Source organism: Mustela nigripes, chromosome 1 (assembly GCF_022355385.1).
Source record: "Mustela nigripes isolate SB6536 chromosome 1, MUSNIG.SB6536, whole genome shotgun sequence".
Classification (NCBI taxonomy): Eukaryota; Metazoa; Chordata; class Mammalia; order Carnivora; family Mustelidae; genus Mustela; species Mustela nigripes.
Window position 1 is genome coordinate 153189303 of NC_081557.1, and position 17230 is coordinate 153206532.

At 37.2% G+C, this 17230-nt stretch overlaps 1 protein-coding gene across 11 annotated transcripts in view; it reads right to left on the reverse strand.

Annotated features, from left to right (window-relative positions):
* Positions 1-17230, reverse strand: part of FAM13A (family with sequence similarity 13 member A) — a 362150-nt gene that overhangs the window by 298836 nt on the left and 46084 nt on the right. For 10 of the 11 annotated variants that reach the window (XM_059375944.1, XM_059375935.1, XM_059375924.1 and 7 more), the window contains exons 2-3: positions 9098-9287; positions 2246-2455 (exon numbers count right to left, since the gene is read on the reverse strand). In XM_059375944.1, the coding sequence (XP_059231927.1) occupies positions 2246-2455; positions 9098-9254 (367 nt within the window). In that variant the 5' untranslated portion in view covers positions 9255-9287. Of the gene's footprint in view, positions 1-2245; positions 2456-9097; positions 9288-17230 lie in introns of those variants that run through there. The other variant, XM_059375953.1, reaches the window with a different exon arrangement.

Below are 17230 nucleotides of genomic sequence, written 5' to 3' on the forward strand. Positions count from 1 at the left end.
TATATATATATATATATATATATATATATATATATATATATATATATATTTTAAAGAAATCTGGCATGGGGTTGTGACAGAATATAAAAGCTATTTAATCTGCTATTATGAAGACTGAAATATAAAAGTAGGGTAACCTTAACTAAGAAGTTTTATCAAAACACATTTATGACATATTTATTACACTTTAATGGCCAAGTATAACATTGCCTTTAGTGAGCCTGAAAAGAGCCTTGCCACTTCCAGCTTTCACGTGACCAGCTGTCGCATGTGCCCCTCTACTCTAAGAGTACCAAATACAGTGTAAACCAAGAGAAGCACCATAGCTCTTTTCTACCTGAATTATTAAAGAGAAATTTATTTTCAGAGGCTATATGATCTGATAGCTAAAAGCATACTTTATTCCCTCCCCTCACTTAGCAGCTTACAACTAGTAGGTACTTCCATTAACATCTCCTTTATTGAACATCTCAGACCTCACCCTAAAAGTTTTTAGGAAGTGAGAGAATACTACTCCCAAGGCCAAAGTCAGTATCTCTGCCCCATTCAGAATTTGTTATTTGTGCATAATCACACAACTCCTTAAGTTGGGTATATAACCAGCCTTACTTCTAGAATGATATCGCTTGCTTTTAATGATGCAAATCAATTTTTCTGCCCACCAGAGAGAAAGGTCATTAATGAGAAGCTAAATTACAAAGAAGAGCTAAAGTATAATAAAATATTACTATAACATAACAAAAACACTAAAACATTCTCTTTACCAAATGAAAGCTATTCTAAGTAATGTCATAAAACCATTTAAAATTCACTATTCACATTCACTATTCACAAATATTAGTATAGTATCATTAATATTAGTATCTTAAAATTAAGACATACTATTAATAAAGATTCTTAGTAGTACTATTTGATTACTAAATATTTTGTATGAAGGACAAATTTAAATCTTCAACTAGCTTTTGTAACAATTATGTTTAAATGACTTACAGAAATTTATCCTAAAACTTAACATCTCCATGACAAGGATAAAATATTGTTATAAGAATCAGTTAAGGAGCAATAGCTACCTCCTTCAGATCCTCATACATATAAACATGAAAAAGTTCTTTTTCTAATGAACAAGGCTCACACAGGTCACTTACTATCACTTACCGATATAGGAAGCTTTATTAAAAGCACTTAGATGACCCGAACAAGTGGTCCTGCAATTTTCGCTTTTCTATTTGATCACTGTTTTTCAGTAGACTACAACATACAACATGGCCTTCTCGCATACCCACTCTTTGGCATACCACATGGGAATAATTACACCGCTGCTTTAAAGGAATGTGGTTTTAAGTAATATCCTTTTTAATCGGGCAATTAGCACTCTTAAAAATGTATGTTCTCTTTTTCACTCTAACCTGGAACAAATCAGGAAAGAAATGCTTTTCAAGACTAAATCATTTTTCTTGCTATATTTAAGAGAAAGAACTAAATAATGATTATGACTATAATTACTACCTTCAAAAATCAAGTTTCTGGGGCACCTGAGTGGCTCAGTGGGTTAAGCCTCTGTCTTCAGCTCAGGTCATGATCCCAGGGTCCTGGGATCGAGCCCCGCATCGGGCTCTCTGCTCAGCGGGGAGCCTGCTTCCTCCTCTCTCTGCCTGCTTCTCTGCCTACTTGTGATCTCTCTCTGTCCAATGAATAAATAAAATATTTTTTAAAAAATCAAGTTTCTTCATTAAAAAAAAAATCACTTCATAATGCAATCAAAAACCAATTTTCTTCCAGTTGTGTAAAATGAACACAATTTTTAGGACTCAATCTTGCTTATGAGAGAAAAACAGCACACCACTGGCCTTTCAGTCTCAAAGGTCACTAACAAATATAATTAATTAATTAATATTCCCTACATAGAATTTAATGCCTTATTCTCACTCCTTCTAAGATAATCACTAGTCAGGAAAGAATTCCTTTGGCCCACAAACATTAAGGCTTTTCAATATTAACTATTCATCTGCCAACAGTCTCAGAAATTACACTTACTAGTGGTATTTCATAATCAGTTTAATATTATTTTAGGGTAGAACATGGGGGCTGCAAGTAAGTAAAATAGAAAGATGGTAGTGACAGAGAGACCGCTAGTATTTAAAGGCTTAGCTTAATATTTAAAATGTAGGTGCTTAATACAGAAAAGGTTAGTTTTAGCTGAAAAATAAAACTGGTTGAAGCACTAGAAAGCTTGAACGGCACTAACCCTGAAAGAGCTGAACGAATCGAGGGTGCAGGGCCGCGGTGACCACACTCCCCGGCAGCTCCCGCAGGAAGAGCTTCAACAGACTGGCCGCTGAGCAGACGTCCCCGTCTTTCCCAAGCTCCACCGGGGCTCCACTCTCAAACTTCCACCGGAGCTGTTCCACCACTTTCACGTTGCCGTTTACCCTGAAGAGGCCTTCCTGGGTGAGTCCTGGAGCAGGGGAGCAGACCCACAGAGAATAAACAGAGGTCTCTCACAAACAGACACTAACTCTAGAGAACAGTAGCCGCAAAATAAATAAATCTCCCTACAGGATTATCCAGTACTGCAAGATGTTCACATTTTGCAAAAATGCTTTCCTACGATAATAGATCTTCACACTTACTATGGATCAACTGAAGAGATCATATGGGCTTGTTCTAAAAGCTGACCTCTAAAAATAAGGTTAAGACACACAGAAATATAAAACAGATGCCATTCTACAAAGAAATTGCATTCATATAATCAGTACATTACAGAAACTTACCCTGGGCTCCAACAGCTGCTTAGCATTTAATTAAAACTATTTAAAAAAGAAAAAACTAAAATGTATGTAAGAAACTTCTTAACTGTATGTGATTACCTTTGTAATAATTAAGAAATATTCTTTAGTATTCATTGAATTGCAAGGATAAAACTCTAGGAGATTACAATGTAGCATAAGACAAGTTGCTTGTCTTCTCCGAGTTGACAGGGGATATTATTGTTGGCGGGGGTCAGCACAGAAGGCTCCCTAAGGGAATTTTCGATGCTTTGCCCCATCTTTGTCTAAAGCATAAGGAAGATGGGAAGACTGGGGCTGAAGAACTGTGAAGCTAATGAAGTTTAAGCTTCAGGGCCCCTTTCCAATGCTTGTCCCTAATTCTTATTCTTAATTTTGTATTCGTCTTCTTAAAAAGGGCCCCCAAAGGGTTAAGCAGCAGGAGACATAAAACCTGGATGTATGCCTGAAAAGAGGAATATATGAATTAAGAGGCAGAGATAGGACAGCATAAAGGAAGATAAACACATGGAAATGGGGGAGTGTTTAGGTCAAAAAGCGGTGAGGTAATAAAATGGAAGAAATGGGTTAAGGCCACAAATGGCAAGTTCAACAGCGAAGACGTGGGATGCCCAGCTGCCTCAGTCTGTAGAACGTGCAACTCTTGATCGTAGAGTCGTGAGTCTGAGCCCCACATTGGGAGATCTTACTTAAAAGATCTTACTTAAAAAGACTTTCTCATGGGAGCATTAAGGGGTACGGAACACAATAAAATCAAGGAGTACAGAAGATCTTGCTAGCTGAGAAGAGAATGGAGGGCAGAAAGCTTGCCTTAGGGAACCACATTCTACCCTAGGCAGTAAGAAAGACAGATGCCTGTGGGAAGGGCGAAAAGGAAAGAAAAAAGTTGATTGAATAACTGAGTACAAAAGGGAAGTAAGGAAGAGGAAGAGTTGGAAGGTAATTTTAAGGTTTAAAAACTAGGAAATCCAAGAAAAAGGACTGTGAAGGATAAGGTGAAGAGGGGTTGAGGGATGGTAGCTGGCTTAGGGGAAAGGTAATGATTTCCAGCTCAGGGTATTGGGTTCAAGGAGACAGAACCCCATGGAGGAAAGCCAGCCAGCCTGTGGAGAGCCTAGTGATGACATTTAGCAGTGACGGAAGGACTGAAGCCCACTGGAATTATTTAGATGAGGGGGTGTTTGTTTATATTAGTTTGCTTCTTTTTCTTACCTGATAATTGTATTGCTCTTTCTAAAGAAAAAGAAGAAAGCTAATTTCATACTAGAGAGGATATTAAAAGTATTTCCCCAACCAGTGTCACCAGGGCACCATGTAATCAGAGGAGATACCAGTCAGAACGTGTGGCAGGCAGCTTCTCAAATGGCCCCAAGGATGCCCATCTCCGGGTGTCCACACCAACGTGGAATCCCTTCCCCTTGCTTGGGGTCTGGATCTAGTGCCTTGCTTCTAACCAGGAGACTGTAACAAGATTATGTGATTGGGTTCTAATCTTGGTTTTGACCTTAGGTTATACAAGACTGATGTTCATCTTACTTGTTTGTTTCTCTCTGGCTCTGCGGGCTTAGTCACTCTGATGAATCAGCGGCTTTTTATTTGGTTAGCTACCTCACGAAGAGGTCCATGTGTCAGGGAGTGGAGGGTGGTTTCTGGACAATAGCCAGTGAGTAACTGAGACCCTCAGGTCGACAGCCCGCAGGGAACAGAATCCTGCTAACAACCACGTGAATGGGCTTGGAAGTGAACCTGCCCGCAGTCAAAGTACTGTTATGACTAAAGCCTCAGCCAACACCAGACTGCAGCCTTCCAAGAGCCCCTAAGACACAAGATATGACTGGACTGTGCCCAGATTCCTGACACACAGAAACTGTGAGATAAGAAACACGGTTGTTTTAAACTACATGTTTTGCAGTAACCTGTTACACAACAGGTAAATATGATGCCATTTCCTTTAATACTGCAGAATCTTGGTTACTGAGAAACTTCTGTTTAACTCATTTTTAAAGCTTTCAAGGTCTGTTTCCTCCATTCTACAAGCTTTATCTGTAACTTCAGAAATGTGTACTAACTTCAACAGACAGCACCCAAAAAATAGCACCCATCTCTGGTCAAGGCCCAAATCATGAAAATTTAGAATTCTACTTATCTACTCAGCTCCTGAGCCTGTTTTTAACCAGAAAATGACTCTTGGACCTGATTTCACAGTGTTGTTCTAGCTTTGACCTTAGGTTTTCTTTTCCAACTAGGCTTTTTGACCCTTCCCTCAAATAAATATTTCCAGTTATTCCAAAATAACTACCCAGCTCTAAGAACTGGCTTTGGTCCTTCAAGGTCCCTGGATCCCACTGCCCTTTACTGGCAGAGAGATAAGGTATTAAGGAAGTCACTGAGGTTCATGCTTCTCAACTATTTTTTTCTGTCCCTATTCCATTTATTTGTTTAACTCTCTTCCCTCAAAAATATTTCTCACCCAAACAATTTTTATGCTACCCAGTGATTTTCAACTAGGGGCACCTTACCCCTGGTTCTATTATACTTAGGGGGATAAAAAACCCATACGGTTTTTAAAGCCCCTAACAATTTTATAATATATCCAATACCCATATGAGGCTTACCAGATTTACCACCTCTCAGTTTTCCTACCTCAAATTTTTAGGAAATGGTGATTGTAAAAGAAATGTTTAGAGGAAGGAGATGCTTAGAAGGCTTTGTGAAGTTATTCTCGTATATTTCTGAGATTCTCTTATATTTTATTTCAGGAGGTACAGGTTAATCAACATGAAACAGCAACTTAATAACTGGTTTAACAATGAAAAAAATCACATCAATGAAATAACATCTACACCATTGACAGTCACCTTCCTGTACAATTGAGATATTTATTTCAAAATAGTATGAATATGTTAGAAACTGAAAATGCCAGAAGTCAGAATTTGCTGAACTAGCACACTTTGGCCCAGAAAAGAAGACAATGTATGAGCATATTCTGACACCTGGTGGTAAGTGGAGAGTTCTACACTATTTAAAATGGTATATCCCATAGGATCTTCATGCTAAAGAGAAGGAATCCAGTTAACACTATCAGCAAGATTAGTTATTTTCAAACAGTATAAAGATGATCTAGCTAATAACTTGTAAAATTTTCTTCAAATGGGAAAAATCAAGTTTTTTTTCTTTTCTTTCTTCCTTTTTTTTTTTAAGGAAATAAAGTTCAAAGTCTTTTTAAAAGACCATCATATAAGACCTTAATAAACCCTTTCTGTCCTCATATTCTTTCATTACAAAGAGTTTTCCCTCACATTGTTAAAGGTCTACATGTACTGTGGTCATACTTTGATGTTTAATGTATCCACCTAGGGTTAAATAATATGACCAATCATCCCTACCTCTGATACCTTACAGAGGGCCTACTGTATAGTGCATTGTAGGTGCACAATAGGGAGAGGTACAGTACATATCTGTTGACTTAAAAAAAAATACAAAATAATTAATGAAACTAGTTGAAGTACCTTGCCTACAAACTTCATTCTGCCCTTCAGACTTCTACAAAGTTTTTGGTTTGTGAACATGGTAGTTTCAGACATAGTAAAGAATTTCTAGTTGTCTACACAATAATTAACTACACAACCTTTGAAAATATAGGCTAGGTGCCCTACCCACCTTAGCTTGCCAAGCCAAGAGTCTGATTCCATGCATCAGAAGTATCACCAATGGATGGGTATTCTGAAAAGATTCCACTAGTGATTCTATTTCACATTTCTAGGTAAGAACAAGTGATTTTCTATTTTACATTTCTAGTTAAGAAGGACTGATTGAACCTTAAAATATTTAGTTTGCATTAACCTGAATATACCTAACTAACCTATAACTATGGACAAGAAAAGATAGAAGAAAACCAATTCCTAATTCAGATTTTGCCAAAATGTTCATAGAGTGATGTTGTGAATTTAGCTGGCTCAACTCTTATAGAGTTGATTATAAATGCACATACTTTTGACCCAGGTCTCCATATACACCCACCATGCTTGAAATGACCTGTGAGAAAGGCTGGTCACTGAATCCTTGCTTACAGATAGCAAAAGACTGCATACAATTCAATATTCATCAGCACGCAACCGCTTAAAGAAATGATATGTGTATCTGGCCAGTGTGTAAGGGAAAAAAGAATTACATGAGTAAAGCTTTTTATGCAATATGGAAAGATCTCTACAATATACTGCTAAATGACTTTTCTAAAAGATTTATAACAGTGTGAATGGTATGCTGTATTTATGTTCACAGGGAAAGAAAGAACATATGCATATATGATTATATATATTCATAAAATATCTTTGTAAGACTATGTCAGATGCTGGTGAAGTAATGTTGTTTTTGAGAGGAGAAATGAATAATCAGGGGACAGGTTTTAGAGGGAGAGATTTTTCAGTGCATATCCAGTATTTTGTACCACATGATATTAACTATTCAATAATTTCTTAAAACTTAAAAATTTTTTAAAACTTAAAAATGAAAATGATTTTACATAAGTGTAACCCAAGAGGCTATAACTCAGTCACTATTAGGTAAAAGAACACTGACTATACCAAAAACCAAAATATTTTAGGTAGTTATACTTTGTATTCAAATGAATAATATTAAACAACCCTATTTAAGAGATTAAATGAATTACCTAGAGATCCATTTATATCTAAATGAGTAGCATACAGCTTTACTCAATACTGAGTGTTTCTGAGATCTTCAGAGCTCTCACAATTTAATGTGATTTCAAGACCCTGGAGGTAGAGGCCCCATCTTCCCGCTATACTGTATGCTACACCTTTTTGGTTTAACCTGTTTAAAGTATTTGAATAAACCCGGAGCTCTTCTCTAAGAATCTTACCTGTCTGCAGCTTACCATCCTCTAAAAATAAGGGGATAGCGGCTATAAAGTAAGGGTACAAGCCTGGCTCTTCAGTTTTTGGAACAAAACATCATTTTGTCTTCCACATACCTAGTAAACTGAGCAAATAGTTGCTTTTTCAGTTAACGCAAAACACCTGACCTTTTGAGGGCTGCACTACGTGACATACCCTTCCTGTCACAAGCTGACTCACATTCCTACAGAGGAACAGATGCACTCTGTTTCTCACGTATTTCCAATAAAGGATTGTTCTTAGTACGGGGGAATGGACTCGTAATCATGGGAAGATAAGGAAACAAACTGCACAAAGTACAGAATGCCTCCGAAGTCTCAAGTTTTACCTTTAAAAATTCTTACTAATTTTAAACTCTATTCTGCAATGAGTCTTTTGTGTAGAAATGTTGTTTCACTATAGAAAACAATGAAAATTCCAAGCTTTTCCCCCTCACAAGTGTTCCTTCCCGAACCTGCTAAAGATTATTGACATTTATTATGTAGTTTGGATTTTTCCTATAATATTGCCCTAGTTTGAAAAGGATGAATGTAGGGGATATGGAAGAATTTTCTCTCTACTTATCCAGGTTTTTAAGTCCCATTTTAAATTAAATCACTTTAAAAAGCTGTGAGATAGATCTTAAGAACAGATTTATCTTTTTATCATTCAATGAACTATATTATTCTCCAACTTTTTTACATGCTTAATTGTATCACTTCAAAAGTAAATGACCCCCCATAATAGGCTATATACCAAAATTCTTCCCCCTTTTTTTAGTATCCCTACCAAGCTTATGAAAGCAATCAAGGCATCCGGTAAGTTCAGGATTGAACTCAGCTGAAAAAGATAACCCAGAAGTGTTTTGTTTTACTAAAAATTACTCAGTTGGAATCTATTGAATCAAGAGAAGTCACTATTGTTAGAACAGTGTATTTTATTTAATTTTTATTTTTTTAGATTTTATTTGACATAGAGAGAGAGCATGCACACACACGCACATGCACACACAAGCAGGGGGAGCAGCAGAGACAGGGAGGAGCTGACTCCCCACTGAGCAGGGAGCCTCATGCAATCAGATCCCAGGACTCTGGGATTATGACCTGAGCGTCAGGCAGAGGCTTAACCGACTGAGCCATCCAGGTGCCCCAGAACAGTGAATTTTAGAACTCAAAACTAGGAATCATTCCAAATTAGAAACATTCGGTTTCATGGTAAATTGAACAGTAGTGTCAAAATAACATTACACCGTAATAATGCTCTTAATGTCCTTTTTAAAGGAAAAGCTGTATTACATAATTTGATATTCTAAGAAAGATATTTTAGGGAATATACTAACACACGGTGAAGCAGTTCACATGGAAACCTTCTTCTCGTGTACAGGAACAGTAAATGCAACAGAATGAAACTGCGACTTACCATGCTTCACCAGGTACTCCACTATAGTCCCCACTATAGCTGGAACGCCGTTCTCCGTGAGCCCCTGCTGCTGAAGATCTTGGAGACTGACTCCAAATAACTTCTTATAGGTCGAGCTCCTCGGGTCATCTAGTGGCACCACCACTATCTTTTTCATGTCTTCTTTCAGCCGAACCGCTGCTTTACTTTGCTTAAAAAAACAAAAGAAAAAAGAGCAGTCAGTCATATTTACCACAGGAGGTTGCATGGCTACCTGAATTGAAATGCAAGCGTCCGGAGACCCATAGGAGGGGTTCTTCACTAATTTTTACTACTACTCAAGTCAAAACTACTAAAATCTCTCACAGGTTGCCCAGTGTTATAAATGGCATATACTGATAGAATAGTTAAAAGAAATGAAAAATGAGAAACCTAAAGCCACAACTTAACTGTAGCTAAGGGAGGAAGCAATAAATACACTGCAGTAGCTAAGATAGATTATTACAGTTACCAGGGGGTGTGACCAGAAGCACCTGGTTAACCGGAAGAGAAACTCACACAAGATCACTGAAACTCCATGTAGATCCTAGAACCACAAGAGGTTTCTGAAGATGAAAATCTATCTAGATGTCATTTTAAAGTAGCTTTAATTTGGAGACTTAGAAAAACTACACTTAAGTAGAGTGAACATTTGTTTCTCTGATTTAATTACATCTGTGAATATCTCTTCAGTATTTTGGCACATAAAATCAGCTCAGTTCTCAATCAAGTTCAAAATATTCCATCTCTGAAATGGTAACATCTCAGGTAGTCACAATTTAAACATTTTCACAAGACTCTACATATTATAAAGTTAAAAAGTGCAGCTTATAATTAACTGATTCAAATTATCACTACAATGAAAAATCCACAAAAAAATGTTTCTTTTAATGGAAATTTGTACTCTAAGGGAGTATTACATTATACCATATTAAATTTTATCTTTTATAACTAAATGAGGGATTTTCTTTTTAAAGCATGTGTGCTATATAAACATTATGTATTTATGAGTCTAAACACCGAAAATCTGGAAAAATGCAAACCGTCTTATCTGGGGACAGAGGCAGTGGATTGGAGGAAGTTTTCACTCTCTGAGAATGAATGTAGCAACCAACCAAAGTGTAAATATTGTAAGTGCAAGCTCCTATAGTATTACCACCTAAAAGTAGAAACCTTGCCTCCAGTTCAGAATTGAGGAAACCAAGATCAGAGTTAAGTAATTTAGCAGAAGTCACAGAACTAGTAACTTTCATCTTCCTCTAGGTGCATTTTCCTCTCAAAGTGAGATTTATATTAATGTCCTAGTGCAGTTTGTATATAATTATAGTAACATACTATAATCAACTCTGTATATGACCCAAGGAAAGGACCAAGTTAATTCTATAATCTTGATTTTGAGTATGGTCCCTGTATTTTCAGTTTGATTTTGGATCTTATAATCTACAGAATCAAACCAACATCCATTGAGATGCTTACCTATTTTGGTAGGTCATATATGAAAGCCAGATTCTTCTAGTGAAAATTCAGCAAATGTAAAGTTATAATAGAGATTTAGTATCTACTTATCATTATAGATAATACTACAGATTTAGTATCTATTAATATTATTTTATCATGGTATTAGCTACTACAGAGTACTAGTATGGGCAGTAACTATGACCTATTGCTAAGGAAATTATTAATTTATCAATTAAGCCAAATTTATAATAGCTATTAATTTTTTGTGAGGAATCAAAAACCTATCAATCTCCTTCAGCTGAACATATGAGAAATTTCAGTCAACCAGGTGTATCTGGTGAGCAAGAAGCCACAAAGTAACCAGTATTAATGAAACTTTGAAAATACTCTCAAAATGTCACATTAAAAACAGCTGGCAATATAAGGTTAAATCCTACAGATTTTTTTAAATTAAAAAAAAAATTTTTTCTCGGTGTTCCAAGATTCATTGTTTATGCACCACACCCAGTGCTCCATGCAATATGTGTCCTCCTTAATAGCCACCAGCAGGCTCACCCAGCCCCCACCCCTCGCCCCTCCCAAACCCTCAGTTTGTTTCTCAGAGTCCACAGTCTCTCATGTCCTCCCTTCCGATTTCCCCCAATGCACTTCTCCTCTCCATCTCCCAATGTCTTCCATGTTATTCCTTATGCTCCACAAGTAAGTGAAACCATACGATAATTGACTCTCTCTGCTTGACTTATTTCACTCAGCATAATCTCCTCCAGTCCCATCCATACTGATACAAAAGTTGGGTATGCATCCTTTCTGATGGAGGCGTAATATTCCATTATATATATGGAGCATATCTTCTTTATCCATTCGACCGTTGGAAGGGCATCTTGGCCTTTTCCACAGTTTGACAACTGTGGCCTTTGGCTGCTATGAACATTGGGGTACAGATGGCCCTTCTTTTCACTATATCTATATCTTTGGGGTAAATACCCAGAAGTGCAACTGCAGGGTCATAGGGTAGCTCTATTTTTAATTTCTTAAGGAATCTCCACAGTTTTCCAAAGTGGTTATACCAACTTGCATTCCCACCAACAGTGTAGGAAGGTTCATCCTCTCCAACGCTTGTTGTTTACTGTCTTGCTGATTTTGGCCATTATGACTGGTGTAGGGTGGTATCTCAATGTGGTTTTATAAATCCTGCACACTTTATCTTACTTTTGTCTTATCTTCTTATAGGGACAATACAGCATAGTGTTTTGGAGCATGGAACCAGGCTTTCTGTTTCAAGTTTCATTCTGCTCTAATTCACTGTGAACCTTGGACAAATCACTTGACTTCTGTGTGCCTATTTCCCCATCTGAAATGTTGATGCTAAGGTTTCCTCTCTCGTGTGGATATAGGAGACTGAAATGAATTCATATACATAAAGGAATGAGAAGAGCACTTGGCATACTAATTATGGATTGTTACAAATCATTACAACCATCATCACCATCATCCTTATTCTTCCAGGAAGTTATCCTGATTTCTTCTTTAGAAAATGGAGATACACTCAATAATTTCTATACTCAATGTGCATCCAAAGTTTGCTGTTTAAGAAGGCATCGTGGTCATATGATAGTTGTCTTTCTCTGCTTGACTTATTTCGCTAAGCATGATGCAACATGGGGGCTTAAGTGGGTAGGAGAAGAATCAATGAAACAAGATGGGATTGGGAGGGAGACAAACCATAAGTGACTCTTAATCTCACAAAACAAACTGAGGGTTGCTGGGGGGAGGGGGGTTGGGAGAAGGGGGTGGGATTATGGACATTGGGGAGGGTATGTGCTTTGGTGAGTGCTGTGAAGTGTGTAAACCTGGCGATTCACAGACCTGTACCCCTGGGGATAAAAATATATGTTTATAAAAAATAAAAAATTAAAAAAAGAAAAAGAAGGCATCGTGGTCAAGACATGTTTGGTGGGTAGTCGGATAATCTAATTATTCTCTATATATCTCTAATATCCTAAAATATGTAAGAATGACTTCTGAATGATACATATATACAAAATTGTGCCATCTGTATCAGAATTCCCAAAGCTTTTATTAGAAAGTCAAGGTTTTCTTGGAAATGCTTGGGTTTAACACCTTGAATTAGTGCTCTTTCTGCTAACGCCCCTGCTCTTCACTCCATCCTTTAGTCAGAACTGCAGACAGCAGGTTAAGTCTCCTGTTAGTAGACAGTGTAGAGAAGGAATCTTGGTGTTACGGATTAGAAAGTTTTCAAGGAAGAGCCAGGCATGGACCTCACAGACGCTGAAGAGATTGCAAATTAAACCAGCTGTTTACTCAATATAAAGCCGCACCACACTGAAAATTTATATGTAATCATAATGAAAGAATCTCTGTTTTCAAATGGTAAGTAATTCAGGTTAACATTTTAAAAATAAATAATGTTTAAAAAAAAACAACACAATGAAACAAAACTACTTCTAGAGTCATCACAATCTGTCAGTGACCACAAATATATAATAAAGTCTAGCCTGGTTGGTGAAGAAATCAGCTAGCAGAAAGCAATGAAATGTTACCAGTAGTTTATGCCTAAACTATATACTACCTCAGTAGTTTATACCTAAGTTATTTAAAAAATATTATAGCAGCTTATAGCAAATATAATGATCCCTTCTGGATGGGGTGCCTGGGTAGCTCAGTAGGTTAAGCCTCTGCCAGTTCAGGTTGTGATCTCAAGGTCCTTGGATGGAGCCCCACATGGGGCTCTCTGCTCAGTGGGGAGCCTGCTTCCCCCCTCTCTCTGCCTGTGTCTCTGCCTACTTGTGATCATTCTCTCTCTGTCAAATAAATAAATAAAGTGGAAAAATAAAGTGACTGTAGAAACAAAGTCATTTATGATTAATTCTGCATAAATAGTCTGGGACTCTTAGACAATGATATTACTGCTTTATAAATGTAAAAATCTATGGAATTTTACCTTTTCAAACATGTATCTTACCTTTCTTGATTTAAAATAAGCTAAAAATAATGGCTAATTGAAATATTCTGAGTCAAACTTAACTCTCTAAACTTTGCTTTGTGTATATTACCATTCATCAAGTATTTGTTGGTTTGGGGTCACCTAGTCTCCACTTCTCCCCATTGCCCCTTTTTTTCTAGTAACATATCCTAACTACTGTCTTTTGGGTAAGGACTATAGCCTTATTGTGAATAACTCTGCAGGGACTGCCACTGAAAAGGACCACCTTGTCTTTAGCAAGAACCAGCCTCAGGCTCCCTACCAGATTCATCAGACCTTTCTCTTTTGCAGGCCACCGAAGCCTGAGTGGATTGTCACAAGCACAGAAAACGGCTAGAGCTAATTGGTTCCAGCTGCAGTGTTCTCACAAGCTGTTAATTAACCATTAGATTAACTCTTGCCACCTGCATTGTTGGAGCTGCTATGGTCCCTGAGCTGCCCTGACACTGGTGCTTCAGCTGTTCTTTCCACGTGGTGATCCACTCCATAAGCTGCTACTGAAGTTTCTTTGGCTTTAAGGTAGCCAGATGTTCTGAGGCAGATTGACAAACAGACACAGACATCTGATCAAAGTACTTTGAAAAAAATAAAAGAATCAGAGCATATAGAAAACCACGATTTTAGTAAAGAGAAAATCAGAAGGATAAGGATAACGATAGCACATATATGAAGTTTTCTGACCATGTCATGGCTTCAGATACTTGAGATGGTTTCACTTGTTAAACCCTGGAAAAGAAATACTAGCGGGGGTGCCTGGGTGGCTCAGTGGGTTAGGCCGCTGCCTTCGGCTCAGGTCATGATCTCAGCGTCCTGGGATCGAGTCCCACATCGGGCTCTCTGCTCAGCAGGGAGCCTGCTTCCTCCTCTCTCTCTGCCTGCCTCTCTGCCTACTTGTGATCTCTATCAAATAAATAAATAAAATCTTAAAAAAAAAAAGAAAAGAAAAGAAATACTAGGAAGGAAGAGCCTTCTGTGATCCCCATTTTACAGAAACACAGTGGATCTAAGTAATGTGCTCTAGGTCACATCAAAGAGTCACACTAAAGCAATCTGATTCCAGAGGGCAGACACTTTATTCTGCCTCCACAAAAGATGTGGTGAGGACAAAAAGCACATGCTGGGCAGTCCAGTGCCCTTGTTAGAAATGAGAAAAGTCCTAACCTTTTGGAACAGGAAAATAAAGTCAGATATGCTCAGAAGCAACATCAATATTTCTGATATTAAAACACAGAAAGAGAATACTATCAATCTTATAAGTGGAATGAGTTTTTGAATAGCTAACATCCACTGGGTGCTGATGTGTGCCAGCTCTCTTGTAAGTACTTTAAAATCAACATCTCTAAATTTTAAAACAACCCTATCGGTGGACATGTTTACTATGCCCACTGGGACAAGGACTAAGGCACAAACAAAAAGGAAGCTGCCCAAGTTTACATGACTAGTAAGTTTTAGAGAACATAACCCCAGGTGGTCTGGCTCCAGCACTTGAGCTCTTAACCAAGACACTGTACCAGAACCTTCAATATTGGTTTTACAGGGACCCAAGGGGACAACAACTACATGTAGCTCTTTGTTTGCAGAGCTTAATAGAAAATCAATTTGAGACTACTAAACTCAATAGCTTATGTTGCCCTAAAGCAATCCAAGAATTTAAGTACCAAGATTTTAAGGTACTTTGAAGAACAATCAGATTACATCGCCAGTTAAATTCGGAGCCAGGGGCCTTAAAACTCTCTGGAATTGGGACTAGAACTAATACATCTATCCAGGAATGTGGACAGTAGAAAGCCATTCCACCACCAAACAAAAAGAGTCCAAGGAAAGCACAAGATCAACCTGAGACTTCTTGTTCCAGAAAGCAAGGGAATGGTCAAGGACTAAAAGGATATGTCAAAAAGAACTGTGGGCCAGATTAAACGGGCTCCTACTGGCCAGATCTAGAATAGATGGAACACCAAGAGTAACAACTGTAAGTGATTATAATATACTGTGCAAATAAAAATGAGGTTTAGAAGAGAAGGGTTTGGGGGCACCTGGGTGGCTCAGTGGGTTAAAGTCTCTGCCTTCAGCTCAGGTCATGATCCCAGAGTACTGGGATTGAGCCCCACATCAGGATTTCTGCTCCACAGGAAGCCTGCTTCATCCTCTCTCTCTGCCTACTTGTGACCTCTGTCTGTCAAATAAATAAATAAATAAATAAATAAATAAATAAATAAGAAGGTTTTTTTGTTTGTTTATTTGTTTTTAAAGTAAACGTTCTCCATGCAGAAAATCCTGCAGCCAAATATAGGAAAAAAAGCAGAATCAAAAAAATCAACTTCCACAAATCATTTACCAAATGATCCTATCAAGGATTATGAATAGACACTAAAATGTCAAGTGAAAAATGGATGGAGAACAGGAACTTCACAACATCAAAGATCACACAGTTTTTGCAAGGGGGAAAAAAAAGCTGTCTTTACAATTGATATCCAGGTATATTCACTTTAATTCAAAAAATCAAATTTATCATGAGAAGACCTGACATTATGTGCTCCTGATGTAACATGCAGAACACCTCATTTATAAAGTATTCTTGCTACAAATGTTTAAACTTATGTAAATATAGCCTCTAAATCTGATAGTCTATAAGAAATACAAAAGCTAAAAAATAAGTGGAAGAGACCATGAGAAAACAATCTAGACAAATCCAAAATGAGGGACATTCTAACAGACAACTGGCCAGGACTCTTCAAAATATCAGTATCATGAAGGAAAGACTGATTCTAGATTTAAAAGGAATTAAAATACACAAACTTTAAATGTAATATATGTATCTTGATTGGTTCTTTTTTTTTTCTTGATTGGTTCTTGATTTAAAAAAAAAAAACCTTGTCTCTTTGAGACAATTGGAGAAATCTAGATATGTGTTGTATATTATTAGATGGACTTTCTATAAATGTTTTTAAGTATAACAAAATTGTGTAAGATCTAATTTATTTCACCTTTAGAGTGTTCTTTATTCTTATGAGTGCATGCTGAAGTAGGGGTATAGTGTTAAGTCCTCAAAGACCGTAAAATCGAATACAAAATGTATTCATATATATGTATATATTTATATATATGCTATGTATTTATGCACAGAGAAAGAGTGGGCACAAATAAAGTAGAAAGCAAATATTTAAATTTAAGTGGACAATATATGAAATGTTTATTTTACTATCCCTTTAACTTTTATGAGTGCTTGGAGTTTTTTTTACTAATAAAAATTGGGAAAAATAGGAACCTCTCATAGAGACTCCCTACTAAAAACAGTAACACAATTTTGACAGTACAATTAGGAGGGAAAGAAACATATTTTCTTAAAATTCCAATTAAAAAATAATTACAACAACTGTGGGTTATTCTTACACAGAGACCTAGACAATCATATTAACTTGGATAGTGTTGGATCATTGGGAAAGCACTCTCTCTGAAATTAGAGTACCTTGGGTTTGAAAACCTGTTTGCCATTGACTTGTGTATTCTCAGCAGGAATGTCAGCCTCTGGCCAAATGTGCAGCTTTGGAGAGAGGCAAAGGCAACAATAAGAATGACCCATGGTCTCTGTCCAGCCGTTAATAGCTGAGTCAAGTTAGGGGTCATTGGGAGGACAAGTACTGAAGCAAAATCAT